The 12124-nt window shown below is 34.8% G+C and overlaps 1 protein-coding gene across 1 annotated transcript in view; it reads right to left on the reverse strand.

Moving 5' to 3' along the window:
* Positions 1–12124, reverse strand: part of LOC129234535 (CWF19-like protein 2) — a 62313-nt gene that overhangs the window by 17815 nt on the left and 32374 nt on the right. The window contains exons 9-13 of the mRNA XM_054868550.1: positions 10969–11294; positions 10829–10882; positions 3675–3740; positions 3462–3573; positions 630–724 (exon numbers count right to left, since the gene is read on the reverse strand). Of these exons, the coding sequence (XP_054724525.1) occupies positions 630–724; positions 3462–3573; positions 3675–3740; positions 10829–10882; positions 10969–11294 (653 nt within the window). The remainder of the gene's footprint in view (positions 1–629; positions 725–3461; positions 3574–3674; positions 3741–10828; positions 10883–10968; positions 11295–12124) is intronic.

Raw genomic sequence — 12124 nt, forward strand, 5'->3', positions numbered from 1 at the left:
ATCAGAGTGAATTTTATGAGCCAGTTGGTATTTTCAAGGCAGTGGCGGAAGGTTATGTGCAGCCACCATGACGTCTGCCAATATTTCATATTCATTTGAATTAAATAAGGTTTTAAGTCTAAAAATGAAGAATTTTGCACATTTTGAAGAGAAAATGGGAATTCTGTTCATTACTCATCCTTTCTTCATCCTATCTATTACTGGATATCATCAGAATTTTCAGTGTCTGTTACTGGGGGTTAGGCCTTTTTTCGAAATTGAGCAATTTAAAATAGAATTGACTCATTCAGAGGATCCAGAAGCAGCCAAACGTTGTATGAGATGTAGTTGCGTGAAAGAAAAATAGTTTTAAAAGTATAAAATACATTAAAAGGCTCAGAAAATTGAGTGAACATGAGAGCAATGTCTTAAGCATGTCTGTTACTGATGCCATTACCCTGTTTCTTTCTGGAAAAAAATTATATTTTCTCTTCTGCTGTGCTCATTATGTATTATGAGCCTCTCTTTATGTTTTACAATTAGTTTTACACCTAATGCTTTTAAGCACAATAAAAACATTAGGTGCTTGTATGCAAAAAAAAAAAAATAATAATAATAATATCATAACTGAATAAGTAATTTTATCATACTTCTATACCAATGTCCGCAATTAAATGATGCTTCATGTTCGGTTGATCTAGGCAGTATATGCACTTTTCTAAGGCAGACTGTCGTTTTTGATGTTCTAAAATAAAAGGAAAATAAATGACTAAGACTGGAAATATAAATTTTTATGCTGACTGCTGTAAGTTGGTAGAAAAACACTGTAATAAAACATTTTGTCTACACTAATGCGCTGACAGTAGAGGGCAACTCATGTGAATTAAACTACAAAATACTGTTACACTATCTTAGAACTGAACTGAATTAATGTTTTACAATTCAATCTATATCATTCATGGAACTTGGACACTCGTCCGTTCCACTATCTGCACGTGCAGAAATTTTCAATTCACAAACTGAAATGGCATTTACTTCTGTTAAATTAATGTTTTCTTTCATGTTTCACAAATACGTTTAAAGCTTAATTCAGTTTTTTTTTTCCTTTTTTTATTGGTATCTGCTCATGTTTTTTTCCATACATCCTTTTAATCACTAAACATTCAAAATAATAGCAAATTTATGCTTTAATCAAGTCTTTTTTATTAATTTGACTTGAAAAACAATGCATCATTGAATACAAAGGACAAATTTGGTTAGCCAACTTCAACCCCATAAAGAACTTCATGACAAAATGATTTTATGATAGAATAAAATTCTTAAGAAATTGAATTTTAATAATATGTTATTGTGCTGTTGTTAGACTTTGCACCAACCCCTATGGAATGCAAAAAGAGAACTTGAACTGAATAGAGTAACTTTTTCCCAGTTTTGTCTATACACTATACCAGAACTGTTTCAGCCCATTTTCATCTACCAGTATGAAATATGCAATAAATAACATCTTCTGAAATTAAAAAAAAAAAAAAAAACATAACTGCAGAATTTTCATCTACCAGTATGAAATATGCAATAAATAACATCTTCTGAAATTAAAAAAAAAAAAAAACATAACTGCAGAAATTTTTACAAAATCAGGATTTTAGTTTGTTATTGATCAATCAATAAAGAAAAGACACTACATGTTGGGAACCACTGAGAATGAATAAGGCTATCTAAAATTTAACTTCCTTTATCACATCGCTTTCTTTGTCTGTCTGTTTGTTTGCTTGCTTTTTATTTATTTTTTTGATCAGTGGAAAATACCTCCAAGAATTCTAAAATCAGAAAACAAAAAAGGCAAAAAATCTGAAGGATTCCTCCTTCAGATTTTTTGCCTTTTTTCCTTGCAATTATCTTTTCCAAGGCACTTATCTTATCCAATCCCACTCATACTAAATATTGGTGTCAGTCATTTAAAAGGCCTAATGCAGCAGGACAATATTCCTTGTCAAGCTTGACAGCTACCCATAAAGAAATAATTCAAGGAATGAAACAAAATTTGGTATACAGATGCAGTTTAAAAGAAAGTAGGCTTTAGGCAATAAAAACCAAAAAGGCGTGGGATTGTTTAGAAGTTTTAAAATTCAGATCATTCATATAAAACAAAGTTGTTGATACATGCAAATTACCATGCCGCCCGGTTATCACATCCAGAGACTGCAGTTTGGTTTTTATTACTCTTCGGTCTGGGATAGTGAATAACCAAGCTGAAGGCAGATGACATCTCATTGAAGCTGAGAGTGGCTGCAAACTGGGGATAAAGTGAATTTATCTCACCAGCAAGTGTTACACTTGTGAACTGAAGGCAAAGCTTAGGTAGTAAGATACCGCCCTTACGCCAGGGCTAAGGCAGAACTACATACAGTTGGACCTCAATACATCGAAGTAGCAAATTGCCGGAAAAAAATTCGATATATAGAAATTTCGATACATAGAAACGATCTTGTTTTATCATAAAAAACTCCTAAAACATTAAAATTAAAGCTAATTTTCGTGCACGAAACCCAATTTCTAATTTATGCGAGCATCGGATTAAACGAAGTTAATAACTGAAAAATTAACAGAAATTACATTTTTGTGCCTTCATACATCTTTATTCTTCGGCAGTTCAACTGGATTTGCAACATGAGGTGATTTGCGTTTTGACATGTAACCGAGAGAAAAGTAAAAAATGAATCTACTTAACATGAATGATTTTTAATGAAGCTAAAAAGACTAGGAATGATAACCAACAGACAAAAAGGATAACTTGAAACTGATTTTACAGTGTTAATGGTTACAACTAAGATTTGAAATAAACTTGAGGGTATTTAAGAACTCGGAACAACGACCTATCTACACACCCTTCAACCCCAGATTCCTTCTGAGTTTCATAGCAACCTTTAGTGAACATAATATTCTCCCCTAACCTTCATTTTTCATGAGACAAACAGTCTAAAGTGGAAAAAAAATCTACGAATGTATCGAATTTCGATATATAGAAAAGTTTGATATGTGGAAGTTCGATGTCTGGAGGCTCGATGTATTACCAGACAGCCCGGTTATCACATCCAGAGACTGCAGTTTTGTTCTTATCAGAACTCTTTAGTCTGGAATAGTGATTAACTGAGCTGGAGGCAAATAGTTTGATGCAGAAGACTAGTTTGGTGGCCATCTCAGCTTCAATGAGATGCCATCTGCCAAATTTTGGCAGACTTTAAAACTTTATGTCTCAATAACAGGGAGCAAGAGAAAAAAAATTTTGCATCAAAAACGTGTCTCAATATGCTTTTTTGATTGCTATCTACTTAAATTTTTTCCATTTTTACATTATTGGGGTGGTTCTTTGGTAAGTACATAATACAAATTACAATTAAAAGTCACACAGATAAGTTTTAATAGCACTGTAGCTTAAATAAAATAGTATAATTATATGATTAAAATTTTGAAGCCCAACTTACGCCTGATAGCTTTTCCAATGTCTTTTTCTTCTTGACGATTGTGAGACATTTTCTGTGAAACTTTCTTCGCAACATCATCCATCTCATAATCAATTTCAGTAGCTTCTTTGCACTGAAATGAGATGAATTTTAATAAACCTGAATAAAACATGCCACTTCAAAATATGCATCAAGTAGTTTTCAGTAAAACATGTGATAAAACTTATACTTCACCTCTGCAGCAACCTCCATGAACATTTCAAGATTATCATCAGCAGTTGTAAGTTTCTCCCTTTCAAACTAAGGAAATTAGAAGGATGAAAATATTATGCAAACCATTTGAACTACGTAAAGTTTAGTTATTAATAAACTATTCCAGCATACACATACATAATAAAAAGGTACATACACTAATGAATTATTTAAAAAAACAATTAAACATGAAGACAAATTTTGAAAACAAACATCTTTTTTCATACTAATAAAAAAAGAATAATACATTTTCTTTTAGCATTTTTCCCCCTGAATCTATAGATGAAGTTGGATTGTAGAAGATAGATTTTGAACTGCTATTTACCTTAGCGAGAAAAGAAATAAAAACGTATAATTAACCTTTATAATATGCAAATAATTTAAGCTTTTCATACTCTGCTAACAAATATTTTGAATATTTAATTAATACATGGATCACACACAGAGGTACCCTGATGGGAGGTTATGGATGGTCAATGTGGTCTCCAAAAAATTCTCCTTATTCACCAAATTCAGAGACTATTGAGCAATGTTGGTAATTTTTCCTTTTTTATGATGCCTAATGCATCTTCTCATTAGATGTAGGCATGTGTGCATTCTCGCGCTTCTTGATTGGTCTGAGGTGCCCCTGACATAGATGTGTGTCATATTTTACTGCAGGACAACATATTACACAATCCAGTCATATTAATGTGACCACCATGTACTTTCCACGTCAGAGTTAAATAACCAATCACAGAAGGCAGGGCCGGATTTGGAAGTGTGGAGGCCCCGGGGCAACGAAGGAGTGGAGGCCCCTAATCAGAGTTTGAAAAGATCATCATATTTTCGAAAATATCCGATACTTTGATATATATCCTAATATTTTGATATATATGTATATATCCGATATTTTCAACCCTTGAAAGTTAAGATATTTTGTAAAAATTATACTGTGGGGGCTCCTTTGTTGTGGAGGCCCCGGGGCAGTAGCCCGCCTGCCCTCCCCTAAATCCCGCCCTGACAGAAGGCAGGTGGCAGCACAGTGCAGTTGAGCGTATATAAAGGGTGTGAGAGGGCTTCGGAAAACATTTCAATCGTTGGCGTAATGCAGAAACGAAGCGATTTATCCGGCGTCCAAAAGGGCATGATCATTGGCTTTCGGGCAAAGGGTGGAAGCATTTCCGAAACGGCTGAGTTTGTGAACTGTTCGCGTGCCGCCGTGGTAAAAGTGTACCATGCATGGCAAAATAGGACTGTCCAAAATCAGCGACGTGGCAAATGTGGTGCACCATGAGCCATAGATGACAGAGGTGAACGACGGTTGCGGAGATGCGTTCGGGCAGATAGACGGGCTACCGTTGAGCAACTGACCACCAAAATGAACCAAGGAGCTACCAAAAGTATCTCCCAAACTACTATTCAGCGAACATTGCTGCGTCTGGGCCTCTGAAGCAGATGCCTGGTTCGTGCACCTATGCTGACTGCTGTTCATCGACAACGAAGGCTAGAATTTACACGCCAGTACAGCAGCTGGACGTCCACTGAGTGGCGACAGGTAGCGTTTTCAGATGAATCGCGTTTTATGCTCCATCGGACAGATGGATGTTGGCGTATAGGGCGTGAAACCTCTGAAAGAAACCACCCAGCAACCATCGCCGGAACGGTCCAAGCTGGAGGCGGGAGCATTATGGTCTGGGGAATGTTTTCCTGGCATTCTCTGGGTTCACTGATCATTGTGGAAGGCACGATGGATCAATACAAGTACGCATCTGTCCTTGCGGACCATGTCCACCCCTACATGCGCATTGTTTTTCCTCAGGATGATGGCATCTTCCAGCAGGACAATGCAAGGTGTCATACAGCTGTCAGTGTACGTGCGTGGTTCGAAGAGCACCAGGATGAGTTTACCGTCCTCCCCTGGCCAGCAAACTCACCTGACTTAAACCCAATCGAGCATCTGTGGGACCATCTCGATCGAGTTGTTTGCGCCATGGATCCTCAACCACGTAATCTAGGGCAGCTGGCCACGGCATTAGAGTCGGCATGGCTCAACATCACAGAGAACACCTTCAGGGACCTAAGTGACTCTCTTCCTGCAGGTCTCGTAGCAGTACGCTCTGGGAAAGGTGGTTATTCTGGCTTTTGACAGATGGTCACATTAATGTGACTGGACTGTGTATATGCAACATTCTTATCAATCACAGGGGTGGAAAAACAAAAACCTATTCTTAAAACAGTTTTGTGGCAGCAAAATTAAAAGTTTTTTTTAAAAATCAATTTCAATTTTTACAGCAGGAGAAAAAGCATTTTTGTAACAACATCAAAATTTTTGTAGCCAGTCAAATTTTGCTTTTGTATCAACTTTTAGTCTTTTATAACAAAACAAAAAGTATTTTATAATTTGTCACAGGAAAAATAAACATTCATTTTAAAGCAGTCGAAAAAATCTCTAAGCTTTATATTCTAACATTAAAAGTTCATACATGAGCAAGGGTTGTTTAAAGAGCAAAAACAAGTGCTTCATGGGAATTCTACTTAAAAAAAATGAATAGGATAATAAATGGAAGCTTATTAATTTATTTGACTTCTCTTATGACAATGGTGTTTTACACATGTTTTAAATTCCAGAAGAGAGAAAAAATTTTTTGACTCATCAGAAAGTAGGAAAATAAGGCAAAATAGGTCTCACACAAAACTCACTAACAAAAACCGAAATAGAACTTTAGCGAAAAGAAGAAACTTTGAGAAAAAAAAAAAAAACATGTGAAGAATCTGAAAAATAATTTCATGAAAGTGTAGTTGATTCAGCCTCCTCTGTAAGTGAAAGTACTACTACTTATCACGACGAACGAAGATGTACATTAAAATTTGTACCTAGATTCGATCATAAGTTGTTGAACAACATTTTGACTAACAAGAAGGAAAATGTTGCAAATTATCCAATGAAATGCTGCACAACAGATACTGTAGGAATCAATAAAATCCAAGGAAAAAAATTAAGAAGATTTTGTAACTGAAAACACATTTAGATTTTTTTCATTAAGTCTTTTTATCAGTGTATATTTCATGTGTAAATGATTAATGATATTGAAGAACATGGTTCAGCTTTAATTCCAGTTGTACAGAATACTGCATACAAATAATGAAAATCAACAAAAACTTTTTTGTTACGAGGTTGTTCGATAATCCAAACAGAAATACGAGGAAAAGAAGGACATAATGGGAGAATGTAAAAGACTAAAAGTTTAAACAAATAAATATGAATGCAATAAAAAAAATTTTTTTTTTTTGATATTATCACATAACATGACAACCATGAAATTCTAATTATTTTATTGTACGCTAAAGTAGTAGGCATTAATGTTATGTTTCTCACCTAACTACGCTAATTCCATCATGATTAAAAATATGACAATTGCTAAAGGGAGAGTTTACTTTTAGACCAATTTTTTTCCCAACAAACGTAATTTTAGTTTCTGGTACCTACCCCTAATTTCATTCAAGTTCAATAAAACTTATATCTGTGTTTTTTCATCAAAAAAAAAAAAAAAAAGCAGTTAAAGAGTTGCCCCATAAGAAATTCAAAATTTTTTTAAAGCTGCATTATAAAGGGTGTCCTGAAATAGACTGACGGTTTTCAAAAATTCAAAACGGGAAAATGGTTCAGGTTGTTGAAACAATTCTAGCAGAAAATCTATATGACAGCGTATAAATTTCTCCTCACAAAATTCCTGATTTTAGCTGAAAAAATTTTGAAAGAAAAATTATTGAAAATCAAGTTGCAATTCTTTCAAAGCTTTAGTAGAGGAAACAACATTACAGTATTCTGAAAATGTCTACCATTGGCTGCATTTACATGTTGGTTGACTAAGTGGTTTTTAAGAGTTTATAACCCGAAATCATTCAAATTTAAGAAACAATTCTTAAAGCATCTTTAAGTGACAGGTCATAAATATTTTCCTACCAGATTATCTTGTTCTGACTCCAATGTTATTTGAGGGTGTAGTATATCGTGAAAATGTTCCAGCACATGAGAAACTTGAATTACGGGCTTACTATATGCAGCGTCATCTATTGAAATTTTTTTGAGCTAAAATATGGAACTTTGGGAGGAAACATGCTTTGTGTCCTATGAATTTTCTGAAAGAATTGCTTCTATAGCTTCATCATTCTCTTGTTATGAATTTTTGAAAACTGTTAGTCTATTCCAGGACACCATGTAAAACGCATCCAAGTAGCAAGCTTTTGTCTTTATATAAATTTTTATGATTTGTTCAATAATTACCAATACTTCAGATACTTCTTTTTAAGTACAACAGACGAGATGAAACTTTTCCACAAATATGCGAAACTCCGAATATTTTTTGAGCCATATTAATGATACACCTAATGAGATTGATATGATTTGGCTGGAGTTGATGAGCAATAAGGAAAATAAACTACGTTTAGGGAACATTTATAGGCCACCCAACTTAAGCCAGGGTCAAGATGAACAGATGTTTAGTATTATTAGTGACATTTCAAGCAAGGGGTCAGTCATTATAATGGGAGATTTTAATTTTCCAGGAATTGATTGGAATAATTTTTACCATAGTAATAGCAGAGAAGAGGAATTTTTGAAAGTAATTGGTGACTGTTTTTTAGATCAAATTGTAACTCAGGGTACTCGGCAGGACGTGATTTTGGATCTAGTTTTCTGTGATATGGAAGGTTGTGTTCAGGGGTTATGTGTAGGGGAACACATTGGAGACAGTGACCACAACAGTATTAGGTTTGGGATTAAATTTGATACGCACAAAGTAAAGAATTTTAGGTTTGTGCCCAATTTCAGAAATACTGATTTTGTGGCACTTAGGCAGAGTTTGAAAGCAGTTTTTTCTTCTGGATTGGACAATAGCGATGTGAATCTTCAGTGGGTAGAGTTTAAGGAAAAGCTAGCGAAAACGGTTGGGGATCAGGTTCCTTTTAGGAGAAAGGGTGTCAACACTAAAATTTGGCCAATGTGGTTCTCCAGGGAAACTAAAGACGCTCTAAATTACAAGCAAGCTGCTTTTCATAGGTTTAGAGAAACTGGTCACAGTGCAGATAGGCTCCAATATTGTAAGGCAAGGCGTAAATTTAAGTATTTGGTACGGATTCAGAAAAAAGAGTTGGAGCAAAGACTGGCAGATAACATAAACAGGAATCCCAAGAGGTTTTTTGCATACACTATTTCGGGGAAAGTTCGAAATAGTCATATCGGGCCACTGGTTGATGAGCACGGAATTTTAATTCAGGACGATAGTGATATTGCTAATGTTCTTAATAAGTTTTTTTCGAGTGTTTTTAACGATAACTGTATCTCAACAGTTGACACCAACAAGACACAAGCTATAGTACAGCTTGATGACTTTGTATTTTCCAGGGATGACGTTTTACTTCATTTGAAAAAAATTAAAGAGACTAAGGCTCCAGGACCTGATAGTATTTATCCAAAAATTTTAGTTGAATGTGCGGAGGAATTAGCAGATGTAATCGTAAATATTTTCAATGCTTCTTATAACTCGGGGACAGTGCCAGAGGACTGGAAGATGGCTAACATTACACCCCTCTTCAAGAAAGGGTCTAAAGGGAGTGCGGGAAATTATAGACCTGTGAGTCTAACTTTGGTGGTTTGCAAAATTTTTGAAACATTGATAAAAATTAAGATAGTAAATTTTCTAGAGACTAATAATCTATTGATTAATTTTCAGTACGGTTTCAGGAAAGGCAAATCTTGTGCAACTAATTTATTACATTTCTATGACAAAGTTACCATGGCTTTGGACAATAAGAAGCCTGTAGATGTTGTTTACATTGATTTTCAAAAAGCTTTCGATAAGGTACCGCATGTTGCTCTACTTAGCAAATTAGCTGATATAGGAATAGGAGGGAAAACTTTCATTTGGGTAAAAAACTGGCTGACCGGAAGGAAACAAAGGGTAGTTGTAAGGGGAAATTACTCTAATTGGAGTGAGGTTTTAAGTGGGGTTCCTCAAGGATCAGTGTTAGGGCCTGTTTTGTTCATTGTTTTTATGAACGATATTCACAAAAATATTTCTGGGAACATGAATTGTTTTGCTGATGATGTCAAAGTTATGGGGACTGTAGATAATGAAGAATAAGCAAAACAGCTGCAAGAGGATCTAGATCATATTACGGAGTGGGCTGATAAATGGGGTATGGCTGTTAATGTTGGGAAATGTCAAGTGCTACATTTAGGGCATGGAAATAAGAGTACAAGTTACTATTTGCAAGGTCCAGTCATTAGTCAGGCAGACAAAGTTACTGATCTGGGGGTCTTAATAAGTCAGGATTTAAAGTTTAGCCAACAGTGCAGCATTGCTAGTAACAAGGCCAATAAGATGCTTGGGTTTATCAATAGATCTATTTCACACAAATCTAAAGAAGTTCTTCTGCCCTTATATAGAAGTTTGGTAAGACCTCATTTGGAGTATGCTGTTCAGTTTTGGTCTCCTTATCTTAAGAAAGACATTAATGTATTGGAAAGGGTTCAAAGGCGAGCTACAAGGCTAATAAATGAACTTTCTCACTTAGATTATGATTCCAGGCTTAGAAGGCTTAAAATGTACAGTCTTGAACAAAGAAGAGACCGAGGGGACATGAATCAGTTGTTTAAATTTATTAAAATGAAAGATGTTATGGGGCTGAAGTTTAGCACCCAAAACAGGACAAGGGGTCATTGTTTTAAGCTATTTAAATCCCAGGCTAACATGGATATTAGGAAAAATTATTATTATTGCAGGGTAGTGGAACCTTGGAACAGTTTACCGAAAGAGGTGGTAATGAGCAAGGGAGTAGATAGTTTTAAGAGGGTCATTGATCTTCACTGGGGATTGTAAATTGACTAGGACCAGTCTAGCTGGGCCCAGAGCCTGTTGCTGGTTGTCACTTTTGTATTTGTATTTATTTGTATATTTTTCTTTCTTGTCAAATGTAAATACAAAATAAGTTATTTCTACAAAACAACCTGCAATTTTTATTTTTAAAGCAAATGCTCCTCTGCATAACATATGAAACGAAAACTGTATTTGACATAATTAACAATGAGCATTTCAAACTGGAGGGGGGAATATCTTACATTTTCATAAAATTAAATTAAATTTTAAATTTACCATTTGTTTCAGAGAGTACTTGCTGCCATCATCAAAGAATTTGGATTTCTTCCCCTAAAAAAACAAAACAATAAAAACTAAATATTGCACATTACATGTTAAAAGTAATGTTGATAAAAACATTTTGAAAAAAAATTTACTTTTTGGTGTGAACAAGAAGACATATCATCATTGGTAATTCTAAGAGGTTGAACTTGTCCACTGCTATCTCTTTTCATCAGAACTACTTCTTCCTCTTGTTTTGCCTTTCTCAATGGCCTCTCCACAACAAACTTTCGAGCTTCATCTAATTCTTTTTGAAGTTTAGAGGTCAATTCCTTGTCACCCAATAACTCAGCTTTAAATACCTTAGAAGCCAGCTTGCTTAAATCATCGTTCGTGTAAAACACAGGTGATTTATCCTTATTGGATGATTTTTGGGAATATGACTCATCTGCTGATTCTCTGCTTAAAACCGGTTTTGTACCTACAAGTAGAGAATCTTGAAAGGAATAGAAAACGGTACAGAAAGAAATTACAAAAGAGGCGAGGTCATCCAAGATTGAATGAATCGAGTTCCATGTAATCTGAGTTCATGATAATCCCAGGTACCCTCAGTCCACATTAATATACCTGCCAACCTTCAAAGGAAAAAATTCAGTAGATTTTGTTACTATCCCTTAATTCCCCCCCCCCCCCTTGAACATGTTAGACAAGTGAAGCAAGTTAACCGAACAAGATGTTCAAAAAGAGAAGGCGTTATCTAATTGGTCGTTTAGAAAGTGTAACTCGGTTAGTTTCGTGAAGCAAAATCCGTAACAAAGCTCATGAAGGAAAAGGGTGGTTTGCTCAGTTAGAAAACTTGGAGGTGCCCAGTGCATACATTTATGTTTATAAATGTGCTATGTCTGGTTCATTTTCAGAGAGCTATGAGTTTATTGTTGAGCACATGAACTCTTGTAGTGAGTAAACATCAGGGCTTGCAGGATTGAGAAAATTTCAATAAAAGAAATCGAAATAAATACTTCACACCTTATTTATTTATCTGTTCTAGATAACCGACAATAAACAACAATGAAAATATGTATAGAATGCATTTTGAATTTTAATATCATTTACAAATGCATTGAACTTTACTTTTAGTCAAATAATTTAAATACACCTATCCCTACTTTTTCCAAGATCTTAACGGGGAAATTTAAAATTAAAAACACATTTTGTATTTTACTATAACTGTTCAAGAAATAACTCAAAATACTTCGTATAAGTCAGGTCATATCTGATTTTGTAAAAGTTAGTAGATTTGTAGTGAAATGT

Source organism: Uloborus diversus, chromosome 1, assembly GCF_026930045.1.
Source record: "Uloborus diversus isolate 005 chromosome 1, Udiv.v.3.1, whole genome shotgun sequence".
NCBI lineage: Eukaryota > Metazoa > Arthropoda > Arachnida > Araneae > Uloboridae > Uloborus > Uloborus diversus.